At 55.6% G+C, this 16,839-nt stretch overlaps 1 protein-coding gene across 18 annotated transcripts in view; it reads left to right on the top strand.

Moving 5' to 3' along the window:
* MAD1L1 (mitotic arrest deficient 1 like 1) overlaps positions 1-16,839 on the top strand; it is a 425,682-nt gene that overhangs the window by 240,959 nt on the left and 167,884 nt on the right. For all 18 annotated transcript variants that reach the window (XM_055115663.2, XM_008973147.5, XM_063605596.1 and 15 more), the window contains one exon: positions 14,952-15,040. In XM_055115663.2, the coding sequence (XP_054971638.1) occupies positions 14,952-15,040 (89 nt within the window). The remainder of the gene's footprint in view (positions 1-14,951; positions 15,041-16,839) is intronic.

Raw genomic sequence — 16,839 nt, 5'->3', positions numbered from 1 at the left:
AGTGAAGATTTATTTTCCGATTTAGAGGGAATTACGCTGCTCTCAGCTCTGATTAAGCAGCATCTTCCTTGATTCCTGATTTCCCTTTGTGGCCCCTCTGCGCCTGCTCCTTGCTCCCAGGGGCACCCTGTGCCAAGTCTGCCTCACCAAGGGCCGTGGCTACGGCAGCACTGAGGCCCGGACAGGCCGCTTCCCGTCCCCCACCCTTCTTTGTCCATCTCTGAAACGGGAAGGGTGTCGAGGCCCACTCTGAGTCGGGCCTAGCGGCAGGTGCTTTACAGACAGATTCTGAAATCTGGCGACCGTGAGCAGGGCAGGTCCCGTGGGCCCATGAAGAAGCCCTAGGCTCTCTGGGGTCTCCCGTGCAGGAGCCTGTGGTCCGTGTGGCTCTCAGAGCCTCTGGCTTCTCATGGGAGGCTGAGGACACCGGCGGAGCTTCCCTGAAGAGACTCCCAGTGAGGCATGTGTAGACCCGGGGGACCCTGCCCGCCCAGCAGCCGTGTGTAGACCCGGGGGGACCCTGCCCGCCCAGGAGCCGTGTGTAGACCCAGGGGGACCCTGCCCGCCCAGGAGCCGTGTGTAGACCCGGGGGGACCCTGCCCACCCAGCAGCCGTGTGTAGACCTGGGGGACCCTGCGCACCCAGGAGCCGTGTGTAGACCCAAGGGGGACCCTGCCCGCCCAGCAGCCGTGTGTAGACCCGGGGGACCCTGCCCGCCCAGCAGCCGTGTGTAGACCCCGGGGGACCCTGCCCGCCCAGCAGCCGTGTGTAGACCCCGGGGACCCTGCATGCCCAGCAGCCGTGTGTAGACCCGGGGGGACCCTGCATGCCCAGGAGCCGTGTGTAGACCTGCAGGGCCCGGCACACATGGGAGGCGTGGCTGGTGCCTCTATCTTCACTGGTGCTGCTACTGAAGATGGACCAGGCAGCTGTGAGCCCCTCCTCAGTGCCAGTCCTCATGGCTGTGCCCAGCCCGGAATCTGTCTGGTCACATCCAGCAGCATGGCCAGTGCCTCCAGATGAATGATCATGAGAGCCTCCTGGTGTGGTAACTGACAGTACCTCATTTCACCTTCCGGACCCATCCTGCTCCACGACGAAGTGCTACTTCTGACTGGAGTGCTTCGTGCTTGGCATGCTGGAGGGGCTTGCTGCTGGTACCAGGGTTCACTGCTGGCACCGGGGTTCTGTATGGCTGGTGGCAGCCTCCTGATTCCTGGCAACGTGTTCAGTTCACGCTGCACCAGCATGTATGTCCTCGCGTGCCCTGGTGTGCAGGTGTCCTGAGCTTGGAGAGGCTCTTTGGGGCCAGGGATGTGTCTGGGGCAGGTCTGGGGAATGGCTCAAAGTCTGAGACTGTGTCCTTAGCTCACTCTCCTCCTCTCCAGCCTTGGAGGCGGCCTCTCCTGGGCCCCCGCCTGGGGCTCCTGCACCCGCCCTTCCATCCCACACAACTGGTCCCTTCCCTCAGCCACACCTGTCACCTCTCTTGCTGTGTGGCCACAGGCAGGTGCTTCACTGCCTGGTCCTCAGGGTGGAGAGAGGAAGGGGGGAGCCTCCCTGGAGTCTCACAAAGCTAAGTGAGTTCGTGTGCTGGGAAGATCCAGGCTGTTCTGGGAAGTGATTCTGGGTGAGAACACGGGCCTGATCTTCCTCAGCAGCCCCGGGGCTGGTTCCAGGCTCGCTGCCCATTCACCACCTCAGGTTTCCCTGTGTCCAGCCTCATCCTCAGTGCGTGCCCCGAGGTGCCCCCCAAGGCTTCTCCACAGAGTGGAAGGAATCGTGCTGGCCACAGCAGGTGTCACATGGAGCAACCTTTGCTTTAAATGCCTCTTGCATTGGAGGGAAGTTGTCTAATTCAGCAAGCATTTGCTTAGCGCCTCTTCTAGGCTGTTGTCTGAGGGAACAGAGACCCTGTGGCTGCGCGTCTGTCTATTCAGCTGCCCTAACAGGAACACCACAGACTGGGCTGCTTAAAGTAGCAGATGTTGGCCGGGCGTGGTGGCTTACGCCTGTAATCCCAGCACTTTGGGAAGCTGGGGCGGGTGGAAATCTTGAGCCCAGGAGTTCGAGACTGGCCTGGGCAACAGCGTGAGACCTCGTCTCTGTTTAAAAAAATAAAATAAAACAAAACCCCTGCAGACATTTGTTGCTCACGGTTCTGCAGGCTGGAAGTCCAGGATCAGGAACTGGCCGGTCTGGTGTTTGCTGAGGCTTCCTGGTTCCAGATGGCGCCCTCTCACTGTGTCCTCACACGGTGGGAGGGGCGAGGGAGCTCTGGGGTCCCTTTTATGAGGGTGCTAATCCCCCCCCCCCCGAGGCTCCGCCCAGTGGCCTCCTCACCTCCCCGGGCTCCCTCCTAGGATTTCAGCATGAGAGCGGGAGCGCACAGTCCATGGCATGGGCCCACCTCCTTCCTGCTGTGTGAGACCCAGTGGGCGCTCACTGCCCTGCCCAGTCCTCCTACTGGGGGTTCTCTACCTGGTCCCTCAGTGCCCGATGGGCCTGCCCTGCCTACGGTGATGTCCCCACCCTCTGAGCGCATCTTCTCACGCCCTTCCAAGCAATCCCTGTGCTGCTCCCCCTCCGAGGATGTCTTTTCAGTTCAGCGGAGCCTCAGGCCCCCTGGGAATTGAGCTGGACCCGTGCTGCTGCCCCTGCATCGCAGACACGCTCTTCCCTCCCTGCCTTCACGGGGCCTGCACCTTCACCATCACCGCCACCATCGTCCCTGTGCTGCCCTGGGTGTGGCGGTGGCACGTGCAAAGCCAGTGTGTGCTGTTGCTCACCATGTCATGAGTACACACTTGTTGTTTACACAGATTATCCCCCTGTGATCCTGGCAGCAAACCCACAAGCTGCTTATGGCCCCAGATACTCAGACGAGGAACAGGGGCAGCCAGGATTAGTGACCTGCCCGTGTTGGCACCGGCAGTGGTGGAGAGTGCTCCAGGGTTCACATCCAGGCAGGCTGACCCCAGACCCTGTGGCCAGGGCAGTTGCAGGGGCTTCCTCATATCAGGCTGTCTGTGAAATCCACCAGGACAGGACTCAGGGCTTTCTGGGGCTCCAGCGTTAGCCCAGGGCCAGGCATTCAGCTGGGAAGTTTAAAGCATCTGCCGAGTGCTGAGTGGGGACAGGTGGGAGGAGGATGCTTCATCTTCCCTCTGTCCCGTTTCCCAGTGTGAGGACCCAGCCTTTTCAGTTTTTACCAGTTTGCAAAGATCTTATGAGAAGATGCTGGTGATTTAATGTCGTTACCTTGTAAGGATCATCTGCATTTTAGAAAAAGTGGCTGAGAAGATGGTTTCTTCGCTCAGAAAATAGATTTCTCAGGCATAATGTCTGAGCCTTGGTTGTAGAGGATTTGGATCCCTGCTTCTCCTCCAAAAAACAGAAGAAAATCTCAGTGCAGAGGGAAGGCGTAAGCTTGTTTTCTATCTGGGCCAGTGCCACAGTGTGTGAGCTAGCAGAGCCTCAGAGTGTGTCTGATACGTCGTGACCTTTGTGTTATTTTCTCTTTCAGAATGATCTTAGATATTCTCCAATGTTTTTTCCAGTAAACTTTAGAGGGAGCTTGCCAAGGTTCCTGCCAGTCCTCTTGCATTGCCTTGGTCTGCGGACTGACATGGGAAGGCAAGCTGGTTGCAGTGCAGCTCCCCCAGAAGCCCTGTGCCCTCCCTGCACTGTGGGTCCTGCCCACTGCTTACTAGGGTTATTCCTGGGTGGTTTAGAATCCCAGTCACCTGCATGTCACTGCTGTCTGCACACTTGCCATATGACCCATGGGGGCATCTTTTGGGCGTTGGGGGCGGGGACGAGGAGAAGGTGGGCACTTCAGACTCAGAGCAGTGAAGTCCCCCGTGCATTCCACTCCACGAAACTTAGATCGAGTCTATAATAACCACGAGAAAGGAAATCGGTTCATTTATCTTGAAAAATTATGGGAGTAATTCCATATAGGGGAAATATAGTACCCTCATCCTAAGTACGAAGCATTTTCCTGTGATTTAAACTTGTCGTGTCTCTGCAGTGGCCCTTTCTGGCTTAAGCTTTTTCTCAGCTACGTGTATCTTCCATAAGCTGATCCCGTTCTGGCCCCAGGCCCACAATGGTGGCACCTGCCCCTGCCCCTGCCGCCTGCCTCCCTGACGTAGAGCCCATGCCATCCTCACGTCCGCCTGTCCTGGAGACACTGGGACTTTCCCTTGGACTGGGCCGCCTGGGGGCTTGTTTTTGCCTGTGATTCAGCCAGCAGCCCTGGCAGACAGCCTTCCCCAAGCTCCCCCAGCAGAGTTAACTTCCACAGTGAGAGGCTTCACAGGGACAGGAGGTGGCCTCAGATGTCCTAAAAAGGCAGATGTAGGATTGGAGCTGATAGGAGGGAGGGAGGCCCTTTCTGTAGGGAGAGCTTTCAAATTCAGGCTTGTTTCTAAGCAGGGGCTCTTTATCCAGCATCCCAGGGCAGGTGCTCAGTTCTCCACAAAACCCTTGAGGCTGCATACACATTTCCGTTACTTGCACACGTTTTTCTCCAGAGAGCAGTTGCCATCTTCAAAAGGTTTCTGACACCTGTGCCCCTTCCCCAGCGTTAACAACTGCTCCTGTTGAGGAGGCAGCCTCATTGATCCCAGTGAAGTTTCTGGAGCCCTTGGAAGCCACATAGAGAGACACCACCCATCTGGCTTCCCAACACTCCTCCGTGAGTGTAAATGGGGCTGGGTATCCAGCGTGGAAGTCAGAGCAGTGGTGCTCTGGTGGGGCAGGTGCTCAGGCACCCAGCGGTGCTCGTGAGGCCAGCAGTGGCGCTCTGGTGGGGCAGGTGCTCAGGCACCCAGCGGTGCTCGTGAGGCCAGCAGTGGCGGCCCTGGGCACGCTGCAGCCCTGGTGGTGAGGCCCCGGTTCCTCCAAGCACAGCTGCTCTGGTTCTGCAGCGGCCTCGTCCCAGGGGCGGTGCATCAGGCGAACATTCGGCCGGGACATGCCCTCCGGCTGGGCTGTTTTTTTCTGAGGAGAAAGCATTTCCCAGCTCAGGCGCACATCTGTGCTCACGAGGAAATGGCTGGGTGAGCCAAGGGGGCTGTCCATGGCCCACAGCGCCTGTGTCTCCTCCAGGCTGGAAAGGAAGCTGGAGAGTGGACTTCACCTAAGATCCCCCCGAGGCCTCCTTAGGAAGCCACAGCCACTCCAGAAGCCTTCCTGGTGCCAGAGGGTGCAGAGTTGAGCGGAAAGGTGGCCTCTGGCCAGGATGCCCAGCTGTGACCTCAGCACCCTCTCATCTCTTGGAGACCTGGAGCCTCTGCCCCAGTCAGCCCTGGGGAGCCCTGGGATGCGGGCCCTCACCTTGCAGCCAGGGTTCTGTGAGGCTCTGGGCCTCAGCCTCACCACCTCCCGGGCACAGGGTGCAGCTGAGACTCAGCGATGCCACGTGAGTTGGCGATGAGGCGGCGGGTGCACGCGCATGTGGACGCCCTCACTCTGGCACTCAGCGGCAGCCTCGTTAATTAGAATTGCGGTGGGGGAAGTTACCCAGCTCCTCCTCTTGTTATTAGTTTGTGGCATTAGGGAAGGCCCCTGGGAGCACACCCTGCATCTTCCCAAATTAAACCGAATGCAAGGTCTCTATTTAAAGGTTATGCTGCGCTAGTGAGTTTGCCACAAGGACCATTAGCATGAATGTTTCATGAAGGTTGGGGCTATGAGTGGATCTGGTAGGCCAGGCCTGTACTCCAGGAGGGAGGGACCTTGTAGGCAGAGGGACATGGGGCCAGCCGGCCTACACTGAGGCTGGGCCATGCCGAAGCCGGGCCACGCTGGGGCTGATCCATGCTGAAGCCAACCTGTGCTGAGGCTGATCCATGCTGAGGCTGGTCCACGCTGAGGCTGGTCCACGCTGGGGCTGGTCCACGCTGGGGCTGGTCCATGCTGAGGCTGGAGCTGCTGCCAGGACGTCTGTGCTCGCGCTCAGGCTGCTCTCCCAGGGTCCCCACACCTGTTCCAGTTTGGGTTTGGGCAGCGCACATGCTGCTGTGCGAGCTCCGTCTTCCAGGGTGAGGCGGCTCCCACCGCTGAGGGCTCCCAGCCCGTGCCCGGCTTTCTGCTCCCCTCTCCCTGTCGGCCCCACCGGAGATCAACAGGTTGCTTCATCTCAGTCAAACATACAGTTGAGTCCCGTAAATGAGACCAAAATCTGTTTCTGTGAGATAAAATTGATAAACCTCTAGCCAGACTAATCGTAACTAAGAGGACACAAATGAACGCTCCTGGGCGTGAGAGAAGTGACAGTGGTGCCGCCATTTTCCACGTTTCGTTAGAGCCGTCCTGGCGGGTGTGAAATTTTCCACGTTTCGTTAGAGCCGTCCTGGCGGGTGTGAAATTTTCCACGTTTCGTTAGAGCCGTCCTGGCGGGTGTGAAATTTTCCATGTTTCGTTAGAGCCGTCCTGGCGGGTGTGGAGTGGCTCCCATGGCTTTTGTTTGCGTTACCCTGAGGCCAGTGGTCCTGAACTTCACCCTGTGCTTATCAGCCACGCATCTGTCTTCTCTGGAGAAGTGTCTGCCCCATCCATTGCCCACTTTGTAAATGGGTTGTTTTGTTGGTTAGTGGTAAGTCTTCATGTGTTCTAGACACTAGACCCTTCTCAGGTATGTGATATAAGGGGCCCCTGTGAGGCAGCCCAGGAAGGGCTCTCAGTCTTGCTGGGCATCGGGGCCTTGTCAGGGAGGAGATGGCCATCTGTGGGCCTTGGGAAGGGGCATGGAGGGGCCAGGCACACATGACCCTGCCTCCTGCAGCCTGGTGCGGGCACAGGGTTTGGCCAGAGAGAATGATTTCCACAGATAGGCTCAGTGCTAGGACTGCCCGGAGCACATGCAGGGCCCCTGGAAGGCAGCCCTGGCCGCCGGGAATCCTGTCCTCCAGGCTTTTGCTGTGGGATCACAGCCCTTCCCAAGAAGTCTGCCTGTGGCGCTGCCCTCCCCAGCCACGCTGTGCGCCTGGGCCACCCTGGAGCACGGCCGGGTCCTCCAGAGAGTCCGTCAGGGACTGTGCTGCTGCTTCACAGCCACCGTGACACAGGCATGAGGGAGTAAACACAGAAAACGAGGTTTTAGGTACTGAGTGCTCTGTGCCTGGGCTGGGCCCAGAGCAGTGTCTTGTCCCCAGGCCTGGCTGTGGAGGGCTTCCCTGCCCTGTCACTGCATTGGTGGGGCCCTGATCTGTCTGCGCTGAAGTCTTGTAGGCTGGGCGCTCCACAAAGTGCCTGGGCCTCAGGTCCCTGTGGTGGGGATGGCTGGGCTGCTGTGTGCCACCTGAACGGGGGACGGCCGGGCTGCTGTGTGCGCTGCCTGATGCAGCGGCAGAGTTGCCCCTGGGAGGTGTGGGAGGTGAGTCTTGGTCTGTGACCATTGGATGAATAATGAATGGGCCCTCCGCCATGTCAGGAAGCGTTCAGCAGGGCCCTCTCCTTGTCCCCAGCGCCCTCTTCCTGGATCCCACCTTCCCACCCGTGCTTCCGCACGCTGCTCCATCTGCCTGCTGCTCCTTTTCTTCTGGGTCTCCCCTCCCTCACGGGCCTCCTGCCGCTCCTCGCCTCTCATGGGCCTGCCCTGGGTGTGAGTACGTGTTCTACAGGTCCTCGGTGAGGATGCCTCCTAGGGGCCTGCCTTACTTCCTGCCAGCTCAGCCTCCTCCCTAGGCTGTAGGCTGCCCCAGAGATCGGAGCTTCAGACATGGTCCCGTGCCTGGGAGCCCGGGTTTCCCACCCAGGGACAGGTGGTGGTATCCCCGTCGTCACGGTGAGGGCTGGAGGCACAGGTGCCTGTGAGTTACCTCTGAGAACGCTGCTGCCCCGGGCCTGTGCCCTGCCAGCAACTCCCACAGGTCCTCACAAGGAGCCCTCTGCACCCTCCACTCTCGGCTGCCGAGTCCGCAGGAGAAAAGACGTGGAGCCGGGGCTGCTGGGCGGCCGTGGCCCTGCCGTGCGGGCCCGGCGGCTGGGCGAGGGCGCTGCAGTTGGTGCCGAGAGCACCCTGGGACCATCCTCGCATTTGCTCTTCCCCCACCTGCCTCTTCCCCCCTCCCCGATGGCTTTCCTTCTCTTAAATACTGATATGTCTACACGGCTTCTCAAATTGGTGGACAGCAGAGCAGACTCCAGGTCTTGTCTGCTCAGCATGGGCAGCTCCCTTTGCTCCATCCCGGATACTTTGACCCACCCCAGTACCTCCCCGTTCCGAGCTCGGCCGCACACACACTGGACATGCCCGGGAAGTGGCCATTGCCGCATCTGTGCCCACCATCTGCCCACCCATGTGCCTGTCCAAGCACTGTGTGCCAGGTTCTGTGCTGGCAATGGGGCCCTACATGGTTACCACGTCTCCTCCAGGGAACATCCCATCCAGTGGGGAGGAGAGTCACGTGCCCAGTCACCGTGTGGTGTGGTAGAGTAGAGGGTGCGGTCACAGAGGAGTGGGGGTGGGCACTTCCAGCTGGCAGGGGAGGGGTGAGGGAGCTGCCAGGACAGATTGTGGGGAAGGCGGCATTTCCATTGGATCTAAATGGTGGATGGGAGCGGGGGGTGTAGGTGGAAGGTGGCCCACAGACATGGATCATGGGTCTGGCCCTCTGTGGCTACTGTCCTGTGCCATGGGCCTGGAGGGGAATGTAGGGGTGAGAGCTGGCCTGGTGGGGAGGTGCAGGGTGGGTGGAGGACCTGCAGCATGGCTGGGGGTGTCGGGCACAGGCTCAAGGGGGCAGGCATTGGCTACTCGGAGAATACAGTTGGGAGCTTACTTATGAGTCTAAGGTTACACATTAAAATAAAAGGGCTTGATTTTTTGCTCCGAACATTGTGGCACACGTCAGCATTTCCCCCTTGTTTCCTGGAAATCATCTACAAATAACAAGAAGCGTGAAAACCAAAATGGCACTTAAATTTTGACAAAACAGAAATGCAGCTGCAAACCAAGCCCCAGGCAGAGGCAGGAAGCCCATGGTGCAGGAGAGTGCAGTGAGCAGACACATCCCCGGGGAAGCCTGGAGCAGTGCGGGTGGAGACAGCTCCGTGAGGGAGCCGCTGAGTAGAACTCCCTTGCTGGCATGAGCCCTTGCGAGAGGCAGCCCCTGACCCTGGCTCCGCAGTGCGGGGGCCGGCGGCAGCTGGAAAAGGGGTCCCTGGACTGGCGTGTGATTCCAAGCTGGACTGGCGTGTGGTTCCAAGCTGCAGCAGAGGTTGGTGCTGAGCTGAGGGGTCACACAGGTGCATCACATGTACTTGAAGCCGCATCTGTGGCAGACAGAACATTTGCTCTTAGGAAAACTCACGGTGTCCTTTCTCTCCTGCCGGAGGGAGCTACTGGGGGCTGATTGGACTCGCAGCAAAACTGTCACTGGATTTCAGATAAAAGGAAGCAGGCCTGTCCTTCCCCACTGTGAACCTGTGCACGGAGCCAGATTCAATAAAACTCATCTTCAGCGGTGAGCAGTAAAGGTCACTCCATGCATTTGTGTAAGAGCAAAGGAGAAAAAGAACAAAAACAAGTGGCAGAAAAAGTTTCACAGAAAAACGGTGGACATTGAGCAGATGAAAATTCTATCCAGACATTTTGCCAAGAAACAAAAGTTAACGAGGCGGTAGAGTCTGTGAGGCTTGGGCGGAACGCACACGCTCCAAGAAGAGATGGTGAGGCCGGGGGTTGCGTGAGACAGGACCCGGAGGGTCTCAGAGCAGGAGAGGGGGCAGCACAGGAAGGAAGGTGACCGGATGCACGGGGAGGCGAATCACGGGGAAAACTACCTAAAGAACCCGCAGCAAGAGTTCCATCTCCTGAATTGGAAGATGAAGTGAATGTGGAAGCCTGGAAATGTAAGTGCTACATGTCATGTATTCAAAAAGAAGTGTCAGGATGGCAGAGGGAGGAGAGAACATGAGGATGGCGGCTTCGCCATTGAGAGCCGAAGACACAGACACACCACCTAAAGGTAGTATCAGGTGGGCAGAGTAGATCGAGCTGCATGTTAGGCTCTCTAGAGCACCAGGTGCGGTAGACTGGTCTATCCCGAGAGAGTGACTGTGAGGGCCTCGCTCTTGGCCATGGAGCCGGGATCCCGTGGTCTGCATCTGCGCACAGCAGACCTGGAAGAGCCTGTGCTGTGCCCAGTCCAGCTCTGCAGGCCTGAGAACCAGCGGAGCCTGTGGCGAAAGCCCCAGTCCTGGGCGGAAAACGGGAGCTGCCCCACTCAGGCCACCAGGCAGGCAAGGGAGGAACGGTCGCCTCCTCCAGTTTTCATTTCATTCTGGCCTCAAGGGGTTGGAGGAGGCCTACCCATGCTGCCCAGGTCTGCTGAGTCCCCGATTCAAATGCTGATCTCATCCACAAACCCTCCCAGACACACCCAGCAAGTGTTTTGATCTGAGTACCCCAGGTCCTGTCCAGTGGACACATGGAATGAACCGTCACAGACTATAAAGTTCTACAGGGAGGGTGATGTATCTGACTAGTTAGGCACCCAACATAGGAGATACAGTAGGTACTGTCTAGTAGGAAAGTATAGGTGTGAAACAAAGCTGAGTTATAAAAGCAACCAGGGTAAAACATGCACACTTTTCTAAGCCTCCAGAGAATTACACGCAAAAAAGTAAACTAGATTGAAAAGGCCACTGAATGACATAGATGTAAAAGCTACAAAATCGAAAGCATAACAACATAATACAACAGAAATAGACACAAATCCAGTTATAGATGGACTAAACTCTCCTATTAAAAGGAAAGGACTTCCTGATTGGATTGCAAAGCAAAACCAAACATGTTGGAAAATACGGGAAGCAAAGGCGTCCTGGTGAAGTGAACCTGGAAAGCAGGAGCTATGATCTCCATGCAGTGTGAGTTCAAGCCGGAAGCCGCTCAGAAACAAAGGTGGGCGCTTTTCACAGTGAGGTTCGGGTGGGTTAGCCAAATAACACATCACCGCTGTTGGGAAAAGCAGAAATGAGGAAAGATTCAAGGGGAAATTGTCAAAGATGCCAGTAGCAGGATTTATGTCCTAATCTGCGATATATCAAGTGGGCAAAGAATAATGGAAAACAGAAAAATATATATGTGCGTAAAACCCATATCCCCCAAATGAGGGAATATACTCATGTTAAAAGGAGTGCGCAGAAAACATTCACAAGGATTAATCGTGTATGCGGTAATAGAGAAAGCCTTTATAAATTAAAATAAGTAGAACTAAGACAACTTCTTGTGATTGCAGTGTGATGTGAAATCAAGAACAAAATCAGGGAAAAAAAAGCTCCTAACACTTGGAATTTAAAAAACAAAACCCAAACAGAACAAAACACTGTCTTAAACAATTCTTGGTTCAAAGAAGTACGATTCAAAAGTGCATAAGATGTAGAAAATAATTGTCCTGAAAACACTTCTCATCAGAGCCTGTGGGAACCACCTAAATTCACAAGTTTAAATATTTATATCATTGAACAAGAAAGCATGTAAATATATGGATTAGACCTTCAACCCAAGAAGTCAGAGAACAAAAGGAAAATAAACCTTAGTGAAACAAAAAGGTAGGAATTTGTAAAGATCAAAGCAGAAGTTAATAGGAAAGTGAAAAATGGTAGAAATAATAAATAAGTCCAAATACCTATTATTTGAAATAAAACCAATAAAACATATGAATTATTCACAGTTCTAATAAAAAATTGATAGAAAGTATCACCATCCAAAATAGGAAACAAGACTAATTACCTGGAGCTATTGACTGAGCAGGAGCATGCGAGAGCTTTCAGGCGTGCTGAGAATTCTGTGTCCTGATCTGGACGGTGGATACGTAGGTGTAGACATGTATAAAAAGCCATCAGGCTGTGCACATAAGATTGAGAAGTTTACTGCGTGTAAATTATGTATACCTCGATGGGAAAGAAAAGCAAAAATTAAAAAATTGAGAATTATGAGTTTTATCTGATTTCTATAAAAAGAATTATGAATTATATCTCAGTTCCATTTTAATAAACTTAAAAATCTGTGGGAAATGAATGATGTTTCAGGGAAATGTTACCTATCAATCCCAACTCCAGAAGAGAGAGAAATTTTAAACAGATCAATTACTGTAGAAAAACGTTGTCCCAAAATTGCCATGGCTGCTCTCCCCCACCACAAGAGGAAAGAAACAGAAGATGCATCAGGCCAAGCCAGTTTCATGGGAAAATTCTACCAGATCTTCAAAGTGCAGATACTTTGAGCACTGTGTAAACCAGTTCAGACTGTGGGAAAAGGAGGGGAAGGCATTCTGGAAGTGTTGTATTGACACCAACAACTGCAAAGGCCTTACAAGCCTGTGTATGTGTGTGTGCGCGCGTCTGTAGGTGTGCGTGCGTGTGTGCACGTGTGTGTGTGTGTGTGCATGCATGCGCATACATGTATCAGTGTCATTGTTAACATGTCACGAGTGAAATTTAACAGCAGGTTGAAATACATCATATGCAGTAAGATTTATTCCAGGACCAGCCTGTCAGCTTGATTTTAGGATATCAATTTATAGAATACCCTCTTCATGGGGGCGTTTGACAAAATCCAACACTCAGCCTTGATTAAAAACTCTTAATAAAATAGGAATATATGGGTAATTTCTCACTGTGATAGAAAATACCTATTTGAAAAAAAAGGTCATGTGCTGTAAATAAGAAAGTATTGGCTTCAGCTCCAGTGAAGCCACAGGCCACCTAAGGATGTCCAGTATCACAACTGTGATTTCGTATTATTCTGGAGATACTAGTCATCCAGAGTAGACAAGGGAAAGAAACCCAAGGTATCAATATTGGGAAGGAGGAGGAAAATTGGAAAATTGTCCCTCTTTGCTGCTGATAAGATTATGTGCCAAGAGAATCAACTGAGAACTGCTGCTGTCGGTCAGAATTTAGTGAAGGGGGCGGGAAACAAAAATTTAAAATCACGTATACAAAGATAAGTTAGAAAGAAGAAGAAAAGGCTGGGCGCGGCGGCTCACGCCTGTAATCCCAGCACTCTGGGAGGCTGAGGCAGGTGGATCACTTGAGGTCAGGAGTTCGGGACTAGCCTCACCAACATGGTGAAACCCCGTCTCTACTAAAAATACAAAAATTAGCTGGGCTTGATGGCGTGCACCTGTAATCCCAGCAACTTGGGAGGCTGAGGCAGGAGAATCGCTTGAACCTGGGAGCTGCAGTGAGCCGAGATGACACCACTGCACTCGAGCCTGGGTGACACAGCGAGACTCTGTCTCAGAATATATATGTATATTTATGTATATATTTTTATATTTTATATATATAGTGAAAAAAAGCAAGGTACCAAATGATGTGTAGGACATCGTACCATTTTTGTTAAAAAAAATGAAGTGTGGTGGGAGGAAGAACATAGACGTGTTGCTGGCATGCGCACCAGCAGCCTCCGGAAGGAACATATGCTCAAACCTCAGAACGTTGGTTGGCTGAGAGTCGGGGGCCTGGGGCGCTGGGGTTGGAAGTTGGGGACAGGCTGCTCAGGGCATGGGCATCCGTGTTTGTTGTCTGAACTGTGGATCTTTCTTTTTAATGGACACATGATAATTGTATATATTGATGGGGTACATAGTGATGTTTCAGTACATGTAACATATGGTGATTAGATCAGGGTAATTAGCATATCCTACCCTGTTGCACACTGTGCACCCCCTGCCCCAATGCCTTTTTTCCCAGGCTCCTGCTGGCCCCCAGCCCAGGGGGTGTTGTCCCCCTCGCGTCATTCCACCCTGGGTGTCTGGCAGGCTTTGCAGCTTCACTGCTGGGAGCCTCCGGCTGCCCTGGTACCTGCTGGCACCTATCCTTCCCTCCCTGAGGCCACACTGTCCTTCCTCCTCCCTTCATGACGGAGTGAACCGGGCTTTGGAGTGGGTCAGGACTGGTGGGAACAAGGTTCTGACTTGGGCCAGGGGCAGGATTTACCTCCCTGAACCCATCGGATCCTGTCCGTGAGACACCCCAGGAGTGGTGAGGGGCATCTCTGGGTGGGCCTTCCTTAGCACCCCCGGGCCCTGGAGCTGGTGCCTACGTAGCCCCTCAGCCTGCGCCAGCCTGCCTGACCAGGCCCCCGTCTGTGCCCTGCTCTTCCTTGAGCCTGCAGTCCGTTCTGGCTCCTGGCCTCCCCACCGTCTGCTGCCCCTGATGCCTCCCACCCTAGGTGTGTAGGGGCGAGTTAGAATCCACACTCCTGGCCGGGTGCACCGGCTCACGCTTGTCATCCCAGCACTTTGGGAGGCGGAGGCGGGTGAATCACCTGAGGTCGGGAGTTCGAGACCAGCCTGGAGAACACAGTGAAACCCCATCTCTACTAAAATACAAAAAATTAACCAGGCGTGGCAGCATGCGCCTGTAGTCCCAGCTACTCAGGAGGCTTAGGCAGAAGAATCGCTTGAACCTGCGAGGTGGAGGTTGCAGTGAGCCGAGATTGTGCCACTGCACTCCAGCCTGCGTGACAGAGCGAGACTCCATCTCAAAAAAGAAAAATAGAATCCAGGCTCCCTCCCGGGCGGTGCAGCATCTCACGCTGTTCTGTAGAGGAATTGGAAGTAGCGGAATAAATGACGGCTTGTGGCTGTTAAACCAAACCGATGGCAGCGTTGGAGCGTGCTCTCTCCCCAGCTGTGTGTCCACTCTCCAGAGACTCTCACATGCACCCCACACACCTCACCGTGAGCCTGTGCATCTGTTGCTATTCAGGAGATGGAAGTGACAAAAAAGTGAGAGAACTTGAGTTTGCAAAGTTAGAGTGCTGTCTGGCCTGGCAGCTTCAGGCTTCCAGGAGAGAGGTCTCTCCCGCAGCTCCCAGCCCAGGGCGGGGGTGCTGCCAGGGGTGGTCTCAGGGGCCTGAGCTGGGGTTCCCCACACACCTGGGTGTGCTCGTGTCTGCTGACCCTCTATCCTTTGCTTTCTCTTAGCTGGAGATGGAGCTGAAGATGCTAAAGTCTCAGTCCAGCTCTGCCGAACAGAGCTTCCTGTTCTCCAGGGAGGAGGTGGACACGCTCAGGTATGTCCCCCAGAGAGGAGGCGGAGACGCCCAGGTGTGTCCTGTGGGGGAGGAGGCGGATACGCCCAGGTGTGTCCTGCAGGGGAGGACGCGGATACGCTCAGGTGTGTCCCACTGAGGAAGAGGCGGACGTGCTCAGGTGTGTCCTGTGGGGTGGGGGGAGGTGGGCACGCTCATGCGTGTCCCCCAGGAAGTGGACATGCTCAGGCGTGTCCCCCAGCGGGGAGGTGCGCACGCTCAGGTGTGCCCTTTCCAGAGGAGGGGAGTGCGGGAGACACGTCCACCGGCAGCCTCCTGTCCCCCTCTCCAGGCCGTGCCCTTCTCTGTGTGCTCCCCCGTGGGTGGCTGGAGTAAAGTCTTGCTCCTCTGCTGCCTTCCTGGAAGGGCTTTTCTTTGTAAGTCCCATCCCATCCACCTAGGTTCCTCTCTGCAGGGACACTCGTCTCTGCTGGTGTGGCCCTTTCTTCAGCAGCACTTCTCCAGCCAGCGCTGACAGCAGGGGTCTCTCAGTGTCCCTGACGCTCAGAAGGGAGCAGGTCCTCCATCAGGGGGCGGCGCTGGAGCCGGGTCTGCAGCCGCAGGGGCTGCATGGCAGTGCTGTGCCGAGATGGCTGCACTGGAGTGTGGCTCAGAGCAGAGCCCAGGCAGTGTAGCAGCCAGGCGTGTCCAGCAGCCCTTGGGCTGCGCTTCAGACATGCTGCCAGCTCTCTGCCACCGCACTGTCCTAGGCCACCCTCACCCCAGCTCCTGCTTGCACACGGCGCCCCTAGAGCAGGGTCTGCAGGCCGGGCTGCTTTTCTAGAGCTCTCTGCCTCTCCCCCGCCTTGTGGACCCATCAGGGTCCTCAGGCAAGAGGTTTCCAGGCAGACGCAGGTGGAGCTCCGGGCTCCGCTTTGGTGCCTGTGTTGGCGCTGCCCCATCCAGTGCGGATTGAAAGTGGCTGTGGGGCAACCCGAGTGTCCTGCCGGAATCCAATGTGGGAGGCAGTGGCTGTGGGCACAGGGTGGGGTGGCAGGAGGCCCATGGCTTTCCTGCATTGGCCACTCCTCTGCTCTGAGTGTCTGCAGCAGGCCAGGCCCTGGGCATCCAGGGTTTCTCCTGGTCATCAGAGGAACTGAGAACAGGGGACTGAGACAGCTCCAGGGGACATCAAATGGCCCTGCAGTGAGATGGGGGTGGCAGTGGGGAGAGAGCACCCTTCCTTGGCCACACAGCTTTGGTGTGTGGGCCCCTGGACCCCCCGCGGCAGCAGCCTCTGCTTCGTCTGTCACACCCACTCCCTGGGGTTCCAGTTTTCACCTGTGGATGGCCCCTCTTTCTCAGGGTTGCCGAGAGTAAAGCAGGAAAAGGGCTGCCTTTAGTGTGGCCCCGGCCCAGGAAGTGCTCTGCACGTGGCAGCTGATGCCTTCTAGATTCGATGTTCCTCCAGCGTCTCTGAAGCATTCCTCATGCATGGGCTGTGCCTTACACATCGCCCTCTCTGGGATCCGCTGGAGTCTGAGCGGTTTGATTTACATCTGCTCAGCCGTTCAAGTGTTCAGATACTGAGTGTGTGCCGTGGCGTCCTTAGGGCCGAGCATGGAGGCTGACGGAGTGGTGAGTGGGCCCCGACGCGCTCTCCGTCTTCATCTGCGTCTCCGTGTCTCGGGGACCTGGGGGCCATTCTTCACCTAGAGGCTCTGTCGTTACAGCCTGTGAGGTGCACGTGGTCCTGTGACAGCGGATGTCTCCCCCCGGAAGTGCGTCTGCGTGTGGTCTTCGGGTTGATGGGGTTGGGGGCTGTGTGTGAGCGTGGGTGT

This window comes from Pan paniscus, chromosome 6, assembly GCF_029289425.2.
Source record: "Pan paniscus chromosome 6, NHGRI_mPanPan1-v2.0_pri, whole genome shotgun sequence".
Lineage (NCBI taxonomy): Eukaryota > Metazoa > Chordata > Mammalia > Primates > Hominidae > Pan > Pan paniscus.
Note: the sequence above shows the minus strand (reverse complement) of the source record. Positions and strands in the feature narration are given on the sequence as shown.